Source organism: Mesoplodon densirostris, chromosome 17 (assembly GCF_025265405.1).
Source record: "Mesoplodon densirostris isolate mMesDen1 chromosome 17, mMesDen1 primary haplotype, whole genome shotgun sequence".
Taxonomy (NCBI): Eukaryota; Metazoa; Chordata; class Mammalia; order Artiodactyla; family Ziphiidae; genus Mesoplodon; species Mesoplodon densirostris.
In genome coordinates, this window is record NC_082677.1 from 15,972,212 (window position 1) to 15,997,000 (window position 24,789).

The 24,789-nt window shown below is 48.9% G+C and overlaps 1 protein-coding gene across 1 annotated transcript in view; it reads right to left on the reverse strand.

Annotated features, from left to right (window-relative positions):
• Positions 1-214: 214 nt before the first annotated feature.
• Positions 215-24,789, reverse strand: part of CCDC70 (coiled-coil domain containing 70) — a 32,233-nt gene continuing 7,658 nt past the window's right edge. The window contains 2 exon segments of the mRNA XM_060079761.1: positions 215-322; positions 370-515. Of these exon segments, the coding sequence (XP_059935744.1) occupies positions 215-322; positions 370-515 (254 nt within the window).

Here is a 24,789-nt window from a genome sequence, read left to right on the forward strand (position 1 = left end):
CTCCCCTCCCCTTCCCTCCCCTCCCCTCCCCTTTCTCTTTCCCCTTCTCCCCCCCTTTCCCTCCCTCCCCTCCCCTCCCCTTCCCTCCCTCCCCTCCCCTTTCTCTTTCCCCTTCTCCCCTTCCCTCTTCCTTCCCTCCCTCCCTTCCTTCCTTTTTTCTTTCTTTTCTTTTCTTCTGTTTTTTTTCACAGGTAGCTTTGGAGCTGTTTGTCTCTCAGGATTCCCTCACATCCCTGTCCACGGGGCCAGCTGAGGGGTGGCTGCTAGCCTGCACGGACCCCTGAGACAGGGGCTCTGGCCGCCGGCTGATGCTCTTCCGAAACTTCGGTGTGGGTGCAGCACAGCTGGTACTGTTCTGTTTCTCCTGACCTTGACAAGCCGCCCTTTCTGTCGCTGCCCCAGGTCGTCGTGACTGGGGACGGTGAGGCCGTGTCCGATGCACAAAGCTGGCTCCTCATCAGCCCATTTGGGTCCTATTTCTTGAAAGTCCTCATCGAAGGGCTCTGATGCAAGGCCTAAACAAGGGGCAGGGAGGCCTGAGTCACAGGTCAGATTTCAGAGTCTAAAATTGGAATGGGTTTGACAAAAGATTGTCCTCCCACTCCTGGCACTGGTGGGCTGCACTGTGGGTTTTCCGGGGACTCATCTGGATTTGCTGACCCAGAGGCTCATCCAAGAAAACTGCCCAACCAGCTCCACAAGGTGACGTTCTGTCTCCTGAACCCCATCCAGGATTCAAACAGTGCCTCCGTCCAACCCCACACACCAGGGTAGACAGAACCATGGTCCCCCAAAATACACACTTTCTAACCTTCAAACCCTGTGAATGTTATCTTACCTGGCAAAAGGGGCTTTGCAGATGGGATTAAGTGAAGGATCTTGAGATGGGGAGGCTATCCCGGATTATCTGGGTGGGCCAGTGCAGTCACGGGGTCATTATGAGAGGGAAGTGGGAGGATCAGAGTCAGACAAGGAGATGTGAGGATAGAAGTGAGATTGATGTCTTTGAAGATGGAGGAAGGGGCCACAAACCAAGGCATACAGGCAGCCTTGAGAAGCTGGAAAAGGCAAGGCAATGAATTCTCCCCTCAAGCTTCCAGAAGGACCCACCCCTGCTGACACCTTGATGGTAGCCCATAAGACCATTTTGGACCTCTGACTTCCAGAACCGTAAGACAATAAATGTGTGTTGTTTGAAGCCACTGAGTTTGTGGTACTTTGTTACAGCAGTGATAGGAAAATCACCTGCCCGCCTAAGGTCTCTGCAGGCCCCTGGGCCGATCGGTCTTGGGAGGGACAGCCTAAGCCTGCCCAGACCCTCCCAAGCTTCTCCAGAGAAAGTTCTGAAGCTGAGTGAGTCTGGAAAACACTGGTGTATAAAAAGAACTCTTTAACGCAGATGACGTCTCAGAACACTTAACGTGTGTATCTGTCTAGTGAGGCTTCAAGACAAGGGCGTGTGCAGAGGGTTTCCTGGTGCTCTAACTGTGAAACTCCTTTTCACGTGATAACTCAGGGATTGGATGGTCTGTGAAGATTAACTGATATAACGTCCACCTCTCCCCCGCCTGTTTATCTCCATCCTGTGACCCCCCCCCCCACTATTCCAACTCTCCCCTTTCCTCTATAAAAGCAAGCTCTCTTCCTTGTTCTCTGGATTTGCCTACGGTCTGCCAGAACTTGCATTCTCAAATTGCAATTCCTTTGGCTAATCCCAAATAAATTCATTCTGCTGGTAAGATAACTGGCTCTTTTATTTTTAAAATTAACAAAGTCTTTTCTTTTAACTCTCCAGTCTTAGCTGGCTTAAGACAATGTAGTTTCACTTCATCTGAAAAACTACACAAAGTAGTCTTTAACTGGCCTTTTTGAGAAGTCTGTTTAAGCACTAGTGCAAAATATAGACAACAACTCTATTTTCCTACTGAGTATAAAGCATGCTGAGAATGTGTTCTTTGATCCCAGGCATATAAGTCACTATTAAAATGCCTCATGGGGCTTCCCTTGTGGCGTAGTGGTTGAGAGTCCGCCTGCCAATGCAGGGGACACAGGTTCGTGCCCCGGTCCAGGAAGATCCCACATGCCGCGGAGCGGCTGGGCCCGTGAGCCATGGCCGCTGAGCCTGCGCGTCTGGAGCCTGTGCTCCACAACGGGAGAGGCCACAACAGTGAGAGGCCCGCGTACCGCAAAAAAAAAAAAAAAAAAAAAAAGCCTCATGGACTTGTCACTACCAACTTCATACCTGTATTTCCATAAAATAATGCCATTGGCTGCCTAGTCCTTTGATCCTGACCTTGATGATGAAAGCTTTATGGCCTGCCTCCCTCCCTTCTTTTCTTCTTCCCTCTCTCCTGCCCTCCCTCCCTTTAGGTTAAGCCATTATGAGTTAGGTATGTTATGCTAATAGCATAGAGATAAGATGACTGTACTCGCTGCTTGGTGTTGAGTGGGGCAATAAGAAAAGCAAACAAGCACAGTAACATTTTAAAGGGCCATTGGTAGGTGACCTACATAGGAAAGTGGCACACTCGCCCACGTGTACACAAGGAGACCTACAAAGGACAGTCACTGCCACACTGTTTGTACAGGAAACAGCCAAGATGTCCACCAGTAGGGAAATGAAGAGAAAAGTGCTGTGTGTCATCTACCGAAATACTCCGCAGCATTCAAGATGCATGAGCCAGATCTTCCTGTATCAATATGGGTAACTCTGGAAAGCACAATGTGGAGGGAAAAAAGTTACTGACAGACACGTATAGTGAAATTGCTTTCTGTAACTTTAAAAAACAAAATAGTTCCATATATTGTAGACACAGACTTCTACAGTCGAAGTATAAACATAGTCCAGAGACACTCACTGAGTTCAGAACAGGGGTTTCCTCTGAGGAGAAAGGAAAGAGAATCGGGTCTGGGAGCGTTTGAGGGGTATATTAGGGGGTTAGGGTCTTCAACTATACTTGTAATATGTTGATTCTAAAAATCTGAAGGAAATATGCCAAAATGACAGCGCTAGTTAAATCTGGGTGGTGGGTACATGAGTTTTGTTATATTACTCTCTCCCTCTCTCTCTTCCTCCCTTTATCTCTCTCTCTCTCTCCACACATATATATATATATATATTTTTTCATATGTATAAATTTTGTTTGTTTGTTTGTTGTTTGCATTACGCGGGCCTCTCACTGTTGTGGCCTCTCCTGTTGCGGAGCACAGGCTCCAGACGCGCAGGCTCAGCGGCCATGGCTCACGGGCCCAGCCGCTCTGCGGCATGTGGGATCTTCCCGGACCGGGGCACGAACCCGTGTCCCCTGCATCGGCAGGCGGACTCTCAACCACTGCGCCACCAGGGAAGCCCCATATGTATAAATTTTTAAAAATACACGTGGGTGTGGCGTTTGGAGAGAAGCCATGACTGAAGCTATAGAGTCAGGGCGTCTTCACAGAGAGCTCAAGTAAAGCAGCAGGCAGGCCCTGCACTTTGAGTTGTGACACAGAAAAAGTGAGCAAAGACCTTGGAAAACACTTATTTTTAAGGGACGAGGTAGAGAAAGAGAAGGAACCGAGCCAGGAGGAATGTGTGAACAGGACGTCCAGCAAAGAAAAATTTTTTTAAAAAAAATTATAATGAAAAAGGTCAACTGCTCCGAGTGTATACAAGTGCAGAAAATAGCAAGGGGAATCCCCATACACCCACCCGAGCCTCTCCTTGAACTGAATAACTGTCACGATTTTGCCAAATTTGCTTCTTCTATTTCCGCTTTTCTTTTTTCCCCTGTTTTGGTTGGCTGAAGTGGTTTAAAGCAAATCCCAGACCTCATGTCTTTCCACCCTACCACAGTGTGTATTTCTGAACTATCCAGACGTTGAGAAAGATTTTTAAGGAGGGAAATGTCAGCGGCATTCAATGTTGCAGATGACCTGAGAGACAGGAGGACCAAGAGGCTGTCACAAAAACTTGAGGTGTCAGAATGGACATGTCTGAGGGTCCTCTCCACCGTGGGATTGGCCCTGGATGCTGCACGCAACCTCAAGAGAGGTGAGATAGCAGGGGAGCACTGGCATTTCCATTGTGACACATAGAACCTGGCTGACCTCTACTGCTTGGCTTCCTCCACCTCAGGATAAAGTTCCTTAGCCTCGCTGAGTGTCAGTTTCCTTGCTCATTAAAGGGGCTTAATGTGACCCACCTCATAGGGTTTTACGGGATGAAATGAGGTGTTATATGGTGCGTTCCATGATCCAACTCATGTTGGCCCATAGCACCTTGGAAGTGGTCCTTGTCCCTGGGCTAAGCTGAACTTGGCAATCAAGTGGGTACTTTTTACAGCTTGTACCCCTGGCTTCCTTCTTCCTGATATGTGTTAAGTAGAGACTGTGTTGACCTTCCCTGGTGGCGCAGTGGTTAAGAATCTGCCTGCCAGTGCAGGGGACACAGGTTTGAGCCCTGGTCCGGGAAGATCCCACATGCCGTGGAGCGACGAAGCCCGTGCGCCACAACTACTGAGCCTGTGCTCTAGAGCCCATGAGCCACAACTGCTGAGCCCACGTGTCTAGAGCCCGTGCTCCACAACAAGAGAAGCCACAGCAATGAGAAGCCCACGCACCGCAACTAGAGAAAGCCCATGCGCAGCAATGAAGACCCAATGCAGCCAAATATAAATAAATAAATAAATACAGTTTTTAAAAAAAGAGACTGTGTTGAAACATGAGGACATCTGGAGAGATCTCAAACCCTGCAGAGTGCAGAGCAGAGGCTCAGGGCTTGACGGCAGCTAATTGTTTCCTGCCAGATGTCAGTTTTGCCTGACTATCTCTCTTAGCGCGTTTGCATCTGTACAGCAGGCTGACAGCCTCTGGCATTCTCTTCCTGTCTCCATCCTCCCAAATGCACCCCAAATCCCAGCCACGCCGCTTAATTACCACAGGCCCACCTGACGGCAACACGCTTCGATGATTTTATTTGTCATCTTTAGAGCCCGTGTAGGAATTTTTTTTTCAGAGACTTCAGAAGTTTGTCCTGTGGATACATTTTCCAGGAGAAAATGCCAACAAATAGGGCAGGGCTGAGTTTCCTAAATGTCCTGATCCCCTGGAAGCTTCTGTTCTTCAGCATCCCCCAGAGGGACATGTGCTATAATGGCTGCAGACTTGGGGTGGTCCTGCTTCAGGCTCTGTAGCCCAGCGAGTCTCACTTCCACATCAGCGCCTGGCCTGGATTTGGGTTATCTGAAGCTGCCCCTGCAATGCAGCTGCAAATCCAGAGAAAGAGGAACGCAGAACCTGCTCACCAGGGAACAGCCCGATAAGTACACGTTGTCACTGGCAAAGAGAGAGCTGGCAGACAATATAATTACAGTCATTCCAAGAGATTCATTCTGCTGAATTACCCCTTTAGGGGGCAGCCCTCCCATTTCTTTGGTGCCAGTACGATTTAAAAAAAAACAAAAAACTCATTGGTAAATTTCAAAATGCTACAGGTAAAAGCAAACTGCTTTCCTTAGCTCCTTGGTTATTTGTTTAGAATTTTATGTATCTCATTAGAATTGTTTTGCAATAGATGGAGGTCCCTGGCCCTGCCTTTTGGGGGAAGAGAGGAGTCCAAGATCAGAGGGAGGAGATGACCTCAACTGTATCCCATGGAAACATTAGCTTCAGGACAACAACCGCACAGACCAAGCCCTGGCAATGCACTTTGTCTACTCATCAACTTCTTAATTTGGTGTCTGAATCAACAGCCTTTGTGGCCAGAGAGAGGAAGAGGGGAAGTTGTGAAATTTCTTTCCTTGGGAAGCTTGGTTTAATGGACACCTGTTAGTTGTGAATGTCAGACAGAACCCTGGGCTCAGGAGGGTGAATTTCATAACTCTGAACATCCTTCTCATAATCATTTCCATCAGTCTGCTTTACAGATTCCGAAGTATTTCTTCTGCTTCATTTGCTCAAGTATCCATTCATCCATTCAATGAGCATTTATTTAATGTGAACTGTGTGCCAGGACTGCACTGAGCACTGGGGATACTCTCACTGTCTTCCAGGGGCTTATAAGCCAGTGCGGCAGGCAGGTGTGCAGACAGCATGGTCCATGCCACTCTGGTGGGAAGCCCACGGCCTGGGGCACCTACCCAGCCTGGGAGAGGGGACAGACCAGGCTCCCTGGAAGGGACCTGAATAAATAACTGGGGGCTGCCTAGGAAGGAACTTCGGAGATAGAACAAAGATGTTTAATGGGAGATTCTTTAAAAGTATGGCCAAGTGATGCACTGTGGAAACCCTCTTTCCCATCTCACAGTCTGGAGCTGGAGATCCCCTTCCCGTGAAGGCACTGCGGGCTGGGAGCTCTGTCAGGGATGCATAGGTTGTGCTGACCTTTAAAGGCATGGGTGACACCTGAGCCTGCTGGCTCCACGTGCAGCAGAGAAGGCTGCTTGCAGGGCGGTAACAGGCAGCCACACAGAGAAAAAGCATGAAAACCCAGGGCTCAGGAGCTTTGCCTCCCCTCCGTTATTCAATCACTTCTAAGTATTCACTGACTACCTGCTACATGCACTGGTCCAGGCTCTGGGAGTACAAGCAGTTGAATTGCTGTCCTTCGGGCCTGTATGTAATGATGGGGAGAGGGCGGCAATCGACAGACAAGTAAATCTATGGTCTGTCAGACGGTGATGGAGAAAGATGATGGAAACGAGGCAGCGGGTGCAGGGTGAAGTGGGGATGGGGGGAGCACACTGGCAGGTGACCCTGAGCAAACACTCAAGGGCGCCAACCATGTGGATCCCCGAAGCGAGCAGGTCCCAAGTGGAGGAAGTGATAAGTGCAAACGCCCAGGCAGCAGTGCACCTGTTACGTTCAGGGAGACGCAAGGAGGCCTGGGAAGAAGGAGTGTGGGAAGGAGCGGGGCCGGGGCGCCACCGAAGGCCGAGGGCCTGGGCCGCTCTGCGTGGGAGCAAGATAAGGCGCAGTGGCATCCTGGCAGAGGGGTGGTACCACGTGACTTTTGTTTAACAGAGTCGCCCACCCTCAGGTCAGTGCAGGCTCAGACTTCAGAGCGGCACACTGGTGCCTTGCAAGGAAAAATCAGGGGCCTACGGAAACTGATTAAGCAAAAATATCACAAAACATCTGTTACCGAATTAAGATCTATGGCCTCTGCCTGGACCCTAGCCTGGCCCAGGCTCTCTGCCTCCGCGGGGCAGGGTTCTTTTTCTGTTAGGTTCAAGTAGTGAAGAACAAACACGAAACTGAAGATGCGACACAGCACGAGCTTTATTGAGCGGCCAAAGAATGGAGAATTGGGAACTAAGTTCACAGATCAACTTCCCACCCACCTGGCAAGACTGATTTAATTTTAAAGAGTAAAGACGAAGGGAGGAGGTGTGCGGCTAATGACGGGGAGGCATGTGCATTGATCGACCAGGGAAGGGGCAGGGCCCTTTCAAGGGAGTGAGGCGCCACCCCCTCGTTATCCTTTTTCGTTCCTTAATGTCTGGTCCTGGCCGCCGGTGGGCGTGTCCCTTAATATGCTAATGTAGTCAAACCAGCGTATAATAAGACGCAGGGTCTGCTCGAGGTCAGATTCGTCGCCATCTTGGCCCCAGCTGGTTCCCTCCGGTTTTTTATTTTTTTGCGTGTAGCTTCGTTTCTTACCTCTGGACCCTTTAACTTAAAAAGACTTACGTTCCCTCCTCCTAACGGTGGCGGTTTGGCAGGTTTTGAGCAAGGACACTCCTGCTAACAGTGGCGGTTGAGGGGTTTCGAGCAAAGACCTGGAGCAGCTCTGGCAGCACACCAGTACGTGAACGACATTTTGCTGGGTACTTTGGTCCTTATCCTGAGGAGCCAGCGCTCTGGGTGAGCAGAGGTATGAGCGTGCACGGAGACGACAACTCAGTGAAGGATGGTACATCACACGTGTTCACGGAGGTGCAGAGTTTCTCTCAGAAACGGAGCGCAGAGAGCGGGAATGCTGGGACGAACGGGTAAGAGGAGCGCGCACTAAGTGCCCACACCCTTCCGAGCACCTTGGATCTCCTGCTGGGGGTGGGGGTTAGTGTGCTTCAGTTGCACGTGGGATAGTTGAGGATCTTGTTAGGCAGAGGCGAGCCACTTGCCCGTTCCTGGAGGGGTAAATCCGGAAAGCATAATCTGTCTCCTTTGGGACGGGCTAAGTAAACATCTTTTCAATAAAGCAAAGGTCAATAAGAAAATTTGAATTTTACTTGTAAAACTACCTACCAGCCTTTGCCATGGGGAGAAATCTCAGTCAAGGATCCAAATCAATGATTTCAGACCAGAAACACTGAAACACCAAGGTGATAAGGTGGTGTGCGGTTTAGTTAGCGATTTTTACTTAACAAATGACCCCGAGACTTAGTGACTCAAAACAAGGATTTGTTATTCCTCGTGATTCTGCTGCCTCGGAGATTCTTCTGCGGGTCCTGCCTGGGCTCACTCATGCTGTTGTGTTCAGCTGGAGCAGGGCAGGGGGTTCAGCCCAGGGATGGGCACAGCTGGTTTGCTGGGCCATCTGGACCTTTCTGTGCAGTAGTGTTTGAAAATATAGGTTTTATTGATATTCAGGTACAGCGAGGCCAGTACCTCTGCATCTCCAGATCAGGAGATGATTGCCACTGAAAAAAGAGTTTGGGCTTCCCTGGTGGCGCAGTGGTTGAGAGTCCGCCTGCCGATGCAGGGGACACGGGTTCGTTCTCCGGTCTGGGAAGATCCCACATGCCGCGGAGCGGCTGGGCCCACGAGCCATGGCCGCTGAGCCTGCGCGTCCGGAGCCTGTGCTCCGCAACGGGAGAGGCCACAACACTGAGAGGCCCGCGTACCGCAAAAAAAAAAAAAAAAAAAAAAGAGTTTGTTTTGCTCACAAATCCCAAGAGAAGGAGGCATACAGCGCCTGCCCCACGGGGGCCACATGGGGAAGCTCTAGAGTCAGGCAGGAGGCAGAGGGAGTGAGGGACAAGAGCCTTGCCTGTGGTTTCCGTGGGAAGGAACAGGTGAGGCAGGGTGTGCAGGTTTAGGATTGGTGAGTTTGGATCATTTCATCAGGCTCTGGGGCTTCGGGACTGTCCCTAGTTGTCTAGGGTGTGGAAGGCAGGTGGAAGGTGGCCCAGAGTGTGAGACCCCAATAAAGGAGGTGATTGGGGTGTGGACCCTGGATTGGTTGGTGTTGTGTATGAAAGGCCAATCATGGGAATGCAGCTTCCTATGTCTAGGAACTGGCCAGCTCTGGGAGGGGCAGCCCCTCCTGGTCAGTGAGCCCCGGATGTCAAAGCATCAGATACAGAAAACAAAAGACACGGTCAATCCAGGTCTCAGGGCCTCTCATTAAGGGTTCTAGAGGTGGCTTCCTTAGAGGATGGCAAAGGCAGCTCAAAGGAGCAAGAGCAGGGCTTCCCTGGTGGCGCAGTGGTTGAGAGTCCGCCTGCCGATGCAGGGGACACGGGTTCGTGCCCCGGTCCCGGAGGATCCCACATGCCGCGGAGCGGCTGGGCCCGTGAGCCATGGCCGCTGAGCCTGCGCGTCCGGAACCTGTGCTCCGCAACGGGAGAGGCCACGATAGTGAGAGGCCCGCGTACCGCAAAAAAAAAAAAAAGAACAAGAGCAGAAGCCACAAGGCTCTTAAGGCTTGGAAGGTGTGTGACGTCACTTCCGTTTGGTCAGAGTAAATCACAGAGTCACCCCAGATTCATGCTCTTGATGAGAGGGGAGGAACACTTACCCTGTGGGATGGGACGGTTGTTGTAGCCATCTTTGCAGACAATCTACCGCAGACCGGGTGGTTCTAGAATGTTACCAAGGCCTTTCTGAATTGATCAGATCCAAGAGGAAGGGCAGAAAGAAGTGGAGTTCCAGCTCATTTGCCTGTGCTGGTGTGTGCACCGGGCGTCACTTCCCTCCCCACAGCTGGTCCCAGCATTGAAGGGCCGTTGGGTGTTTGCTCAGGAGCCCACAGGGAACTTCTGCACGTTTAGGGGAGGGTGGGCATGGCTCTGAGCTGCTGTCCCTCCCACCACCTCAAGGCCTGGCATCCCGGGAAAGTGCCTGCCCGCTTTGGCAGGGAGCCCAGGCCTGTTTGCCAACTGTTTGAATGCCTTAGGGTTGGGCTCTCTTGTCTTATTTTCTCATCAGGAGTTAAAGTCACCCTGTAACTTCTCCCATAGAAGTGCAGATGCTTTATTATAAAAGTGCCATTTGTAAAGCATGTGGAATTGGACCAACGCTAGCCAGCATTCACATAACACTTTAAGGCCCGTGAAGCACTTTCTCATATGATCTTTCTCATATGATCTTTCATGGGAGGACACCAAGGCGCTGGGGTCTCAGGGATTCCCTGGGGTGTCTGTATTGGCTTGGGGCCCTAGGAGGTGCTCTGAGCCCATGGGTGAGGCTACCGGAGCCCTACAAACCCTCTGCTGTTTCACATGGGCACTTCAGTGAGTCAATTCTTTCCTCAGGTACCCTCTCTTCTATCAGGCTGTACTCATTAGGGGATTATTTCTCCCTTTGAATCAGATGCTGCAGAGTCCCCTTAGTGACTGAGGAGTTCGCCTTGGCTGGGGATCCTGCTCTGACACCCCCAGATGTAGCCCACCCTGTCCACGGCTCTGCCCACCTCTTGCTCCAAAAACCCCAGCTGGGCTGACCATTTGCCGGGAGTGGATTTCAGTCCCTCGAGAAAACACAGCCTGGGAAAAGCCAAACTGGCTCTCAACTCCGGACCCCTTAATCACCTCCGAGGTACAGCGGTAGATTCATTTGGGTGAGTCATTTGTTCTCCTTCTGAGTCTGAGCTAGATGCCCACCTGTCTGCTTCAGAACCCCAACAAGTGAAGCTGCCCCAGAAAAGAAGGCTGAATCCTGTGTCACTCTCCAGCGCAGCACCATGGGCCCCTGTCCTTAGACGCGCACGGACATTACCCAGGGATGATGAAGACGGTCTTTCACCGTGATACCCTGTTTCTTTGGAAACCAGAGTGCAGCCTTTTAAATGCATAGCCCGTGATCACATTGTGCATTTCCTAGAACTCAGAGGCTTCTTACAGGGACCCAGCGGGGCCCAGAGGCAGGGGTTACACTTCAGGATTCCATTTCCAGCTTGGAGGGTGACTCTGCCACTAGGACTTGCCCCCTTGCTCTGCTCTCAGAGGTAACTTGCCAGCCGGAAAAAAAAAAAAAAAAACATCTCAGAGAGCTGCTCAAGAAGAATCCAGGCTTTCCTTCGGACACCTTGCAGAAGATGCTGTCCAAACAAATGGGTGCCGAGAGGGCAAAGGCATCTCCCTGTCTGGGGGGAAGGGTCTGGTGCTGATCTAGCCCACGTGGTGAGCGGGGCCCCGCTGCCCTGCTGCACCCAGCTGTGGGGACGGCGGGTGCCGAGGCTGCTCTGAAATCTGGAACCTCTGTGGGTTTTGCTCCTGAAGTCCTGCTTTGGGGCCTGCTCCGAGTGCTGGCTCTTTTCTCCAGAGAGGAACCAACAAGCCACCTTCAGCTTGACTTTTCTTCTGCGTGGGGATCTTCTCTGCCAAGGGCTTTGCAGTGTCTCCCTTTCCCCTTAGGGTTCTCAACTAGAGGTGATTTTGACCTCCCCCAGGAAACATTCGTCAGTGTTTGGAGACATTTTTATTGTAACTGCTGGCATCAAGTGGTTAAAGGCCAGGGATGCACAGGACCGCCCTTCAGAACGCAGAATGATCCAGTCCAAAAGGCTACCAGGGATGAGGTTAAGAAGCCTGGCTGATGATGGCATCCCTTCCCCCAGCAGATAAAGTCCATTCTGCACTGGTACTTTTCACAATACCTTGAAAACGGTCCATGCTTATTTCATCTCTTTTGATCTAGAGCCTCCTTTTTCCCATGCACATACCTGTAATTCCTATTCAAGCCTAGGGAAAATTACCCATTACCACTATCTATCACTATCCGTTAGCTACTGGAGGCAAGGTGATGTTTTCCCAGATCTACCTGTTATTCATTATCATCACCATCATCGACAACAATGACCTCATAGTCATCATAAGAACTGCATATATGCTGGTAACAAGCAGTCATGAGTCAATTGCCTGAAACCCAGTGCTACTGAATACAGTTCTGCCATTGTGTATTCCTTAACTCTGCAGGAGGCAACGCTAAAACCGGTCCATGGGCTCATCACCATCACCATCACCATCACCATGGCTGTTATCATGGCAAGCCAGCCAACAAGTAATCTTTAAGTCCATGATGAGGAGGAGGAGGATGGTGAATAGGAAGCAGCTCTGCAGAGACCACTGAACTCCCAGTGGCCACAAGCCACAGACACTCTGTTCTGGCCTTGAGTGTTCACTTCGCCCAGTATGGACACATTTTTGTAAGGAGTTATTGGCATCTGAGCCCCTGGTGACCAGGTCTTATTTTCTAAGTGTGCATGTGCATGCGCGCACACACACATGGAAGACTGTTGGAGAAACTCAAATGATGTCACTAAGTGTGCACATCAGAGCAGGCAGGTTGATGGAGAGGAATTGGCTGCCCAACTAGGTCTGATTCTGCCAGAGCCTAAGCTCCTACTCAAGTTCTTCTTTCCTGCCCCTGCCCCGCTTCATTATGGTTACCATCAACTCGTTGAAGCCAAAGTTTGGGCATTGTGGAGCAGCCTTTGTCACACACACACACACACACACACATATGCTGCTTTTTTTTTTTTTTTCTTTTTGCGGTATGCGGGCCTCTCACTGCTGTGGCCTCTCCCGTTGCGGAGCACAGGCTCCGGACGCGCAGGCCCAGCGGCCATGGCTCACGGGCCCAGCCGCTCCGCGGCATATGGGATCCTCCCAGATCGGGGCACGAACCCGTATCCCCTGCATCGGCAGGCGGACTCTCAACCACCGCGCCACCAGGGAGGCCCCATATGCTGCTTTTTAAAAAAAAATTTTCAGTTACCATTAATAGAGCCTGGCCATTGCCTCTTCCTCTGGCCCTCCAGAAATTGAGACTCCGGGGTGTTTTAACTTAGCATCTGACTCGAGATACCAGGGCCTCCTGTCTCTACCCCTGGGGATTGGGATAAAGAGTGTGCTAGGGGAGGGGCAGGTACTTAGAGGGCAGTTTGCCCTCTACTGGGTGACTTTCTCAGCCTGTCCAATGGAGAAAGCAACCAGAAGCTCAAGTGACGACTGAGGCGTGGTCAGCCACAATGTACTGTGGAGTCTCTCCCCTCCTCCGCCTCTCCCTGTGCCCCTTCCTTCCTCCACACACGCTTAGGGGTGAGTTATGAAGTGTCTCACTGGGAAGCAAGACTTGACTAGTAATGAACAGAAAACACTATAGTTCGTTATTACTGATCATCTCTGTGTGCACTTTATATATTTGCAAGCACCTTTCAGGACCCGGTTAGTCACGCATGAAGTTATATATTTGCAAGCACCTTTCAGGACCCGGTTAGTCACGCATGAAGTTATATATTTGCAAGCACCTTTCAGGACCCGGTTAGTCACGCATGAAGTGCCCTACGCTACCTCACTGCCTCCGTCTGCTCCATCTCTGTGCTGCTCTTCATCAGTGCCACTCTAATTGTGTGCCTCCTGGTTAACCAGCCTAAGAAGTGGGACCCACAAAAGAGATTATATTTCCATAATCGTGTGTGTGTGCACACAGAACTATCAAAATCATATTTAGTTCATAAGCAACACCTCCAGTGGATGCAGTTGGTTTTCTGCCCAGGTCCCTGTCACTTCCCTCATATCCCAGCTGCTATGAGTGTTGGCTCGAGTAGCTGTCCCCTTCTGCAGAACAGAAGTCACAGTGCTCAGGAGGTTATCCACTCGCTGGCATCCCATAACCAATGACTGATTGTCATCAGGGCTCTATTATCTATTTCTCAAAGTGTAACGTAGTGGCTTAAGATAACAATAAACTTTTATTACCTCACAGTTTCTGTGGGTCGGGGATTCTGGAACAGCTTAGCTGAGTGGTTCTGACTTGGGTCTCTCGTGAGGATGCAGTCATCTAAAGGCTTGGCTAAGGAGGGAGGACTTGCTTCCAGGGCAATTCCCTCACCTGGCTGGCAAGATGGCCCTCTTTGTAGATGGGCTGTTCTGTTCTTCTAACACGGCCTCTCCCAGGGCTGCCTGAGAATCCTTAGGAGCTGGCAACTGGCTTCCCCACGAGTGAGTGAGCAGTCCAGGAGAGCAAGGCAAAGTGGCAAAGCTTTTTATGATTTCACCTCAGAAGTCACATGGCATGACACATGCCTCATTCTTATCATTAGATGCAAGTCACTAACTCCTGCTCACCACCAAGGGGAGAGGAATTAAGCTCCACCTTTTGAAGGGAGGAGGGCCAAAGAAATTGGAACGTATTTTTAAAGCGTGACTGGGACCAACTCTATGGAGCAATTCACAGACATCAGAGCCTCCCTGTGGGACAGGCTGTTGTTAGTTTCCAGCTGAGACCACATGCTTGCTTAGCTTTCTTCTCTGCTAATCTTGTTTCCTTCCCTATCCTTCTCCCAAGAGCCCTCCCCTAATAATCCCTTGAACAAGAATCCCCATCTTGGGCTCACCTTTTAGAGAATCTGGCCTGAGACAACACATTCTTTAGAAAACCTATGTTCTAAAATGTTTAATGAAATGATAACTTTCCTCCAATTTCCAGATTTGCAGCATTTCTCTCAGCAGTTCTTTTTAGCCATCCAGGAGCTGAAGGTTTTAAAATTCTGGTTCAGAAGGCATGTGGGGAAATGACCTCTTGCCTTCGATGGCACGGCAGCAGCAACATTTCCTAAGTCTTTAACATACAAGGCCAGGGAAGAGCAAAATGTGGTATGATGAGATTGAAGCAATGCCCCACCCTCCCTAGGTCCCACAGAGAAAATATAACAAGGCAACTTGGAAACTATATTCAACGTCAGTGCTTTTTTCATTTGCTCTCTTGATTTTAACATCTCGTAAGACCAAGAATCCATGTATATTTGTGTCATTCTTTCATCCAATGCACTTTGGCTTCTTACCTCATCACTGAAACAGCTCCTTCCTTTGGACCTTCCTAAGAGGAGGTCTCTCCATCCCAAGCCATTCACTTCAGTCCTTTCATTACATGGCCTCTCTGTGCTGCCTGACCCAGGTGACTGACTTCTCCTTCTTAAAAGGCTCCTCTCTTGGATTTTGAAATAGGAGAACAGAATGAGAAAGGCGTGGTATGTTTGGGTTAGACGGATAAGCCCAGTGGAGTGATACATAGTTTCTGAGCAAGGCTGGGATGTGAATGAATCCTCTGGGGCCTTCTGCAGGGTAGACTGTAGCCAGGATGGGCTGGAGGCAGGGAGAGCAGGGAGGCGGCTACATGTAGACAAGGGTTGATAGAGCCTGGCCTGGAGCAGTGGAATCTAGAGACATGGAAGAGCCACTGTCATAGGGTTCAGTGAGGGGACTTTGGATGGAGTGGGCACCGGGGGAGGGGAGCGAGGAAAATGGAGACACTGAAGACGCGTGTAAGACTCCTCCTTCGGTGGCCAGTGATGCCATTTACCTGGATAAACTGATGTGTTTTTGTATTTTTGCCGGGTGGGGGGGGAGGGTTATTCTTTGTGTCTGAGTTTCCTTGGGTTTGTTAACTTCTAGAAGTACCTGTTCCAAGGGCCATCGACTGCTGAGAGAGGTGTGAGGCATGAATGAGCAGGTGGGTATCAGCAGCTCTACCAGGGCACCATCCCCTCTAGCTGGAGTGGGTTTCCTTATAGAACCAGGAGTGTTTCTGTACTGAATGCCAGAAACTTGACTTCTTAGTAGGTCAGGTACCAGGCACAATTTTCTGGCTGGGCCGAATGAGATTACACCCAGTAAACACACCCCATTGAAGTGTGTAACAGAACTAGATTCTCTTCCTTCACAACCTTGTGAGGACACATGAGGTTACATCAGTATCACAAGTCTCAGAAGTTTGAAGCCTTGCTCTTTAAAAAATAACAGTTTTATTGAGATATAATGCACATGCCATAAAATTCAGCCTTTTAAAGTTTATAATTCAGTGGTTCTCTTTTTTTAATTAAAAAAAACCTCCTTTAAGTATATAGTTACATTCCTTTTTTTAATGCTTAGTATTTTTATTGTGTTCACGCATGTGGGATCTTAGCTCCCCGACCAGGGGTCGAACCTGTGCCCCCTGCAGTGGAAGCACGCGGTCTCGACCACTGGACTGCCAGGGAAGTCCCCAGTGGTTCTTAGTATATTCATAAAGTTGTGCAACCATCACCACTTCTGAATTTTAGAGTATTTTCAGCTCTCCCCCCGACTCCACCCCCAAAACCCTGGTATTCATTAGAAGCCACACCTTATTCTCCTTTTTAAATATATATTTTTTCTTTTTAAAGTTTGTTTGCTGTTGTTGTTTTCTATTCTGGATCACTTGAATTTCCATATGAATTTTACGGTCAACATGTCAATTTCTATAAAGAAGCCAGCTGGGATTTTGATGAGGTTGTGTTGAATCAGTAGGTCCATTTGGGGAGTATTGTCATTTTGACAATACTTAAGTCTTCTGATTCATGAAGTCTTTCTATTTATTTAGGCTTTATTTTCTTTCTTTCAACAATATTTCATGGTTTTTATTGTACATGCCTTGCAATTCTTATATCTGTTCTCTAGTATTGTATTCTTTTTGATGCTATTGCAAATAGAATTGTCTTCTTAATTTCATTTTCAGATTGTTCATTGCTAGTGTATAGAAATACAATTGATTTTTGTATATTGATCTTGTAGCCTGTCACCTTACTATATTGTTTGTTGGTTCTGATCATTCTTTTAGTGGAATTCCTTAGACATTTCTATATAACAGATCATGTCATCTGCAAATTATTACTGAGTGAATAAACAAGTAAGAGCTGTGGCTGTAAAGAACATAAGGTGGAGACAGTCTCTAAAAGATGGCCTTGAGAAGGCCAACAGAATGGGATGCAGATGGAGGTAGGAAAATAAGTCAGGAGGAATGGTAGAGTCAAGTGAGTGGCAGATCATAAAATCACAGATAACTGGCTGTCAGCAGCTCAGTCAGTTTCATTGCCCTTATCGAATTCTGGGTGCCTCTCCTGGGACTCATTTAAAGGATTCAGTGGACTCCTTTCAGCAGCGTCACCAGTAGCAGGAAAAAGACATAAATCTAAGCCATTCTTGATGTTCAGGATAGTTTCAGGCAAGGCTATGAAGCAGGCAAAGCGTAGAAGAAGAGAAGAACTAAATTTTATTGCCTGCTGTGTACCAACATTTTGCATGTATTGTTTAACCCTCACAGTATTCTTTACAGCTGCAAATTTGAATTGGTGTTTATTTTTTGTATACAGATAAACTACATTTGTGTAGTGGTAGCTCAACCATAAGGCACTTGCCCATTTCCCCAATCATAAGTCAGGATCGAAAGAGCTCATTTGTCAATTAGTTGTTTGAAAAAATGAACAGCATATAGATATATAAACAATATCCTACATCAGTGATTCTTAACCAGGAGTGTTTTAGGAGAAAATTCTCCACGGATCTCTTGTGTTTTGACATGTTTTGTGAGCTGGGGGCACTGCACTTTTGTTCAGACTATCTTTTCATGGAAGATTATAAAGCAAATTGCCTTGAGAGACAGAAATAATGTCTCCTTCCAGGGCAGAGGGCAGATTTACTTGGTGTCTAGGGTAATGAAGATAATGTCTCACTCTGGTGTCAATGTTGGGTAGGTTTGCTTGCAGTCCCTTGAAAAGATGTGGGTTTCTTGAACTTGGGGTTCCTCTGCTTTGACACAAACCCACTATGTGCCCAGTTATCTGCCTGGCCACTCTGTATTACCCTGCAGTACTTGAGAAACAAGGGAACCAACTCGAACATGAAGCTTATGTTGCTTGCCGTGCCATGAGTAATAAAGTCCTTTGCCTCTGACCCAGGAGTCTCATTCTTCTCTGGCACCCGTGGAACTGTGGTGGCTAACTTGTGGCAGACTCCCGAGATTCAGATTCAGTATATATGTGTGTAAGTTATACATATGTATATATATACTTACATATGTGTATGTAAGTTCCATGGGTGGTTCTGATGGATGTGTCTAGTTGAGAACCACTGTTCTCTTGGTGGTCAGGCAGGCAGGCCTCGGAGGCTGGCTGGACTTCTAACAGGGAACAGTTTACAGTCAGAGGTACCCAGCAGGGTTCTGGAGACACTGCATGGTAAGAAGGCGGGTGCAGTGCTGTCTAGGGCCAGCTGGGCCTGTCTGACAGTCTCAGCTGGCTCTGCCTGCTAACACATCGTTTGGGTGACGTGGTAGGGAATGTGCATCCACAGCTCCTCAGAGAACAGCCTTCCCCAGACAGCAGTGATGGCGCTGACCGTGGACTTGGCCCTGAGCGTTTTAGCCAAGCTGTGGGAGGACTCTCTCTCCTGGAAATTCTGCTGCTGATATGTGTCTCTCAAATTTAAAACAGTCTCTGAAATGATGACAATTTCAATATTTACAAGAACCTTACATATATATATATTTTTAATTAATTTATTATTTTTTTGCGGTACACGGGCCTCTCACTGTTGTGGCCTCTCCCGTTGCGGAGCACAGGCTCCGGACGCGCAGGCTCAGTGGCCATGACTCACGGGCCCAGCCGCTCTGCGGCATGTGGGATCTTCCCGGACCGGGGCACAAACCCGTGTCCCCTGCATCGGCAGGCGGACTCTCAACCACTGCGCCACCAGGGAAGCCCAGAGAGAATATTTAACATCACAGGGTACTTTCAGATAATGTGTGTTAAGCATTCAACACGTAGGAAATACTCCATAGTGGTAGTCATAAATCTGATTATTAGCTGCCCTCTCAGCTGTTTTCCCTTTCCCCCCCGCCATCCCAGGGCAGAGGATCAGGAAAGTGGACAGTGGTGTAGGTGTCTAGGTGGGAGGGGTGGGGTGGGGAAGAGATTGCAGATGAAGAAATGCCACCCCTGCTCCTCCTCGGGAGTTCTAGCTTCAACCCTGTTCTGCAGATCTCTGTGCCACTGTCCCCAGGTGGATCCCCTGGTGAACACTCCACTCCATCCCCTCCACCCATTTCCCCCCTGAGAATCTGACTTGAATCTTTTGTCTGGAGGCTCGATTTCCCAGCAGTTATCACAGCATGGGATCTCCACCTGCAGGGCAACCACTCCCACATGCGGAAGGATCCAGAAAACCACCCCCAGACACAGCTTCCCACCCCCAGACTGCAGCTGAAGGGGGCAGTGCTATCAGAGGCCATGCTGGTTATGGGTTGTCGGCCTCTCCCCTCAAACCGCCCCCCAAGACCACAGGCATCTCAGCCAGGCCAACCCTGGTTTCTTTTCCTCAGAGTGGCTGTAACTACCATCCACACATTTAGGTTTGCTCTTTGCCAATTTCTCAGTCCTTTCACGCCTTTTGAGAGGACGCTACCAGTCATCCAATTCCCACCCTCCAGCTACCCGGAATTGGGACTGGGCGATAAATTACAGAGCCAAATGCGTGGGCACGTGACTCAGACTCAGCCAATCACCATCACCTCATCCTCAGCCACAGTAATGAGCTCTAGGGCTGAATACGTCACCCACACCCAGCAAATCAGAGCCCTTCTACGGAATTTCCGCCCTTTTTGTCTTCTCTTTCATTTTGGCTCGTCCTTAACTGGGATGGCGTCAAGCTGGAGTTACCTGTGCTCATGTCCTTGTCCCCTGACACGCGGGAAAAGGAGACCGACACCGAAAGAGAATATGCTGAGTTGTTGTTTAGTTCTTGAATCCAGTGGTGCCTGAGGCCACTTCTGTAGCTGCCCTTTCAGTTATCTGAACCAGTAAGTTCCACACTCTGCTTAATGATTTGCGTGGTTTCTGTCATTTCTAACCTTTAAAGTTGTGATTAATACAAACGTGTTCCCCATGCAATTCCCCAGTGCAGGTGTTGATATGTCTCTATCCATTTAACCTCTGATAATAAACAAATGTTGGCTGGCCCCCCAGGTCTTTCAGGCTCTGTCCTGTGTGACGAACCCTTTCTTCTTCACTCTGCTTACAGCATTGCTGTCTTTGCCGTTCATTATTATTATTATTATTATTATTATTATTAAAGTCATATAAAGTTCTGATTGATGATTTAACAAGTTGTTTTCTGCAAAAGATAGCAAACTTCTTCAGGATGATGTTTACATTTTTAGAAACATCTCTTTCAAGATGACCTTCATTCTGAGCACATATTCAATAAATAATAATATTAATTAAATAAGAAACATTTTTCCAAAACATAGAACCGAACCCACTGCCTCCTCTCAACAGTATCACATTCCCTGGTGATCAAGCCCTTGGCTGGTGGCGATCATTTGATGCTCATATTCTTGGGGTGTAGTGGCTGAGCAGAGGTACATGTGGAAAAAAGCCAGAGGAAGAGATGTTTGCACAACTTCTCTAAAATGAAACTTGTCTTTGGAAAGCCCCGGTAAAGCCCACGTTCGTTGTTGTTTTTCTGACTTGCTGCAGGACCAGGTTCAGCAGACCCTGGTTCAGCTGGAAGAAAGGAGCAGGGTCTGCGATGGGGGAAGGTCGGCGGCACAGAAAGGACCCACGGCTGAACCTTGGACGTCTTCTTGGTCTGTCTACGGAAAGCCAAACTTTTCTGATTTGAGATCCGTTTTTGCATCTACTTTCTTACTGAGGGAGACAGAGATTTTGATGCATTTAATACAGGCAGATTCTTTGTAGACGGCCAGAACAACAGATACACTTTAAACTTTCTTTTCTTTTTTTTTTTTTTTGCGGTGCGCGGGCCTCTCACTGCTGTGGCTTCTCCCGTTGCGGAGCACAGGCTCCGGACGCGCAGGCTCAGCGGCCATGGCTCACGGGCCCAGCCGCTCGGCGGCATGTGGGATCTTTCCGGACCGGGGCACGAGCCCGTGTCCCCTGCATCGGCAGGCGGACTCTCAACCACTGCGCCACCAGGGAAGCCCTAAATTTTCTTTATCTCCTGAGCAAACATTTGAGAAATGCAAATAAGGCAGATTAAGCTAATCTCCACTCAAGAAGGCCTTCCTTGGTGGCCTTCCCTTCTGTGGACCTTTGGAGAAAGGAAGCCTTATACAGAGCTCCTGCCAGGGTGTTCAGTCACTGTGGCAAGATGGGTCGGTGTTTACTAAGTGTGTGCCTACAATTCTTTTTTTAATTTTTATTTCAAATTTTTTTTTTGCCTACAATTCAAAGAGAAGGAAGGATGGGGAATTCCCTGGTGGTTAGGACTCCGTGCTTTCATTGCCAAGGGCGCGGGTTCGATCCCTGGTCTGGGAATTAGGATCCCACAAGTCACATGGTGCGGCCAAAAACAAACAAACAAAAAATCCCAAACAAACAAAGAGAAGGAAGGGTGGACTTACACTGTTTGTCAGAGAATAGAAAGAGATACGAACAGATTAGCTGAGAACACTTACTGGGTTAATCCTATGTTTCAGTCTGGGTGCTGTCAAGAAAGGAGACCCCAGGGCAGGGCGTTTAGGAGAAGGAATTAATGCAGCGTGCTAGCTACAAGGGGTTGCAAGAGCTGAAATGGGGTGGGGGGATGTGAGGGGGTAGGGGCGGTGGAGGTAACCCAGAGATTAGCAACTTCAGGAAGCTGCTCCCACTCCTAGGACTAGAGGAACTGGAAGCTGGAACTATGGGGTAGGGGCTGCCTGAGGCCCCAGGGTTTTGGCTGCCCGGCTGGAGCTGCAGCTGGAGGGGGAAGGCCATGGTGGTGGTGGAGAGTGGGGAGGAAGAGGGCAGGGGCTGTGTGGCAGACCTGGGTCCACAGAGGAAAAGTGGTCACTGCCAGAGATGTAGGCACTGCCCCAGGCAAGGCTGGAGAGGGCGGTGGCCAGGATGGGCTGGTGTATGCCAGCTTCGCCCCTTCATTCACCCATGCCTCCCACTGGCCCAACCTAATGGAAAGCCAGTGGGAACAGGAACCTGGAAACTTGGCCAGTCCCCAGCAATCTGAGAGGAACAGGGAAAGGGGATGGGCCTGAAAGCGAGTAAAGCAGGTGAGCTGCTCACCTGTGCCAGCTATTTCCCTACCACATGAGTCTGGTGTACTTCGGGGGCTCAGCCGAGGTGAGATGACAAATGCAGTGTTCTGGTGAGTGGATGCTCCCCCTTCCAGGCTTCAGTGGACACAAACCAATAGATCTACAGATAGTTTATGGGAATAAAAATCCCAGTTTCCCAAGCACGTCAGACTAATCCTGCTCTTCCTCAGTTTCCCCACAGCCAGCAGCTGCTACAGGGACTCAGATATCTGAGGCAGGAGAAGGACAGTCTTTCAGCTCCCCTCCCTGACCCCAATCTCTTTCACCCCTTCCACCTCTGGGAATGAAAATAAGACAGTATTTATCTTTAAAAAAAAGAAAAAAAAAAAAAAGACTGTATTGCCACTGGGAGAAAGCTAAATCCCTAAAAATGATTTTTGCATTACACGACTAATCCACCTGATTTTCAGAGTTTGGTTAGCCCAAGTTTTTTTTTTTTTTTCTTTTGCGGTACGCGGGCCCTCTCACTATTGCGGCCTCTCCCGTTGCGGAGCACAGGCTCCGGACGCGCAGGCTCAGCGGCCATGGCTCACGGGCCCAGCCGCTCCGCGGCATGTGGGATCTTCCCGGACCGGGGCACCAACCCGTGTCCCCTGCATCGGCAGGCGGACTCTCAACCACTGCGCCACCAGGGAAGCCCTGGTTAGCCCAAGTTTACAAATATTTTTCAAAAATCATTGACCTTACAAAGCTTTTATCTGATTTTCAGGTCCATTCCATTGTCCCCTGCCCGACTCCTCAACAACGATGGTCAAGTTCACCCTCTCCCCCTCCAAATATTCTTTCCAAAAATGTTAATTGAGCACCTTCTAAAGGCTTGAAGCTAGGGATTTGAAAATAAATGAGACACCTGCCTCTTCCTCCTTCTGTTTCCCTGTAATGATAGTTGGCCCTCCTCCCCAAGCCACCACTGCAGAATCCTCTCTGCAGATGGCATCTCCCGAAGGAAAATAGCACACAAAGCAAGACACAGAAACCTCAGCTACCACCCCCAGCGCCCCTCACCCCTCCCAACCCAGGGACCCTTGGGCACAGTCTTGGAATCCCTGGGCCTTTGCCGAGCAGATTTCGTAAACTCCTCTCCAGGGCAATCTGGAAAATAACATAAACTCCTTAGCAAAACTGTTGGGAGACAGAAAGAACATAAATTAGGCTTGCTGCAAACATTGCTAAATTTTACAATCTCTGTGCCCTTTGGCAAATCTGACAGCTGAGGCAAGAAATCCCTATGCACTAGACAAAGGCTTTGTGGGAAAGAAGCAAATGAAAAAATCAATTTGAAAGTGGTTTGCAAACTGTAAACTCTAAATGGATATCGAGGTTTTTCCTTTGGTAGTTTTCCTTCCTTGGCGGAAATTGTCAAGAAGATTGAAGAGAGAAGAGCGTGAAAGAACATCACAGTGGGGGCTCTTGCTTTGATTTAAGCTGCTGAATGACCACTGGGTGACACGTGCCAGTGAGTTCCACGTAGGCCCTAAACATAGGCTCATCACTTAGGTTCATGTCTGAACGGCGACCTGGCCACTCCCCTCGGTAGAGCCCCCCTGAAAGAGACGTGGCCTCGGTGACAACTCCCCTGGACCCTCACCGCCAAGCCAAGAGACATGACGTGCACAGAATCTGTGAGACACAGATTTCTCTCTCTGTGAGATGCAGGCTTCTCCTGGAGGCTTCACAGACTCAAGTTCCTACTGTTCTAAGATTCCTTCTTCCCCAGGTGGAGGACAGGGCCTGGGAGGAGCAGTGGGGAAGAACGCCTCCAAATCTAGTCTCTCTCCCCCAATTTCTGTCTCTCCCAGCTCTTCCCTCTGGCCCAGGAAGGTTGTTGTGGTTTGCTTGTTTCTAAATCTGCCCTCATACCCCCATACTGAAGGAGGACTGTATTTGTTTTTGTTTTTTCACTGTATTGGGATTGCCATGTGGAGGTTGGAGTGGAGACTTTTTCCTTTGTTTCTTCTTTGTTTAACTTTGTACAACAAAAAGTATTACTTAAAAAAAATTATTCCCCTATGTGTATCATCATTACTTAATGTCTTGGACATCCCAGTCAGGTTCTAAAAAACAACCAATTCGTATTTCCAAATATCTTACTACTATAGCCCATGCCTCAGGGTAATAACATCCAGAGGAGGATAATAATTACAGCAGTCTCTTCAAGTCTTTCAGTTGATTCTCAGTTCTTCCTTGTTCACAGCTCAGCGTAGAATTCTTACTTCCTTTGGGTAGAAGGAATTGAATTTAAAAGTCAACAATCTAGGAGCCTCAAAATTACTGCAGCCGTCTACTACCTTCCAGAAATAAGCACCCACGAAGACTACAGACTCTGTTTTTTTTTTTTCCTGCCTCTCTTTTTTAAATTGAGATATAGTTGTTTTACAAAGTTGTGTTAGTTGCTACTGTACAGCGAAGTGGAGTTCCCTGTGCTATACAGCAGGTTCTTATTCGTTATCTATTTTATACATATTAGTGTATATATGTCAATCCGAATCTCCCAATTCATCCCACCTCCCACCCCACCAGACTCTGTTATTTATCACCCGTATCTGTTCTATTACTAATGCTCTCAAATCAAATTTAAGCTTGAAAACAGCTTTGTTGACCTCCCATCCCCCCTCATTGCACGTTCAACGTGGCCAAGAAGGTATTTGGAGCCCCGGACTCGGTGCTGTCAGTGAGGCTGTCGGCTGAGGCATCCATAATGACCTGATGCCCCGTCTACCCTTCCTTTTATTCTTC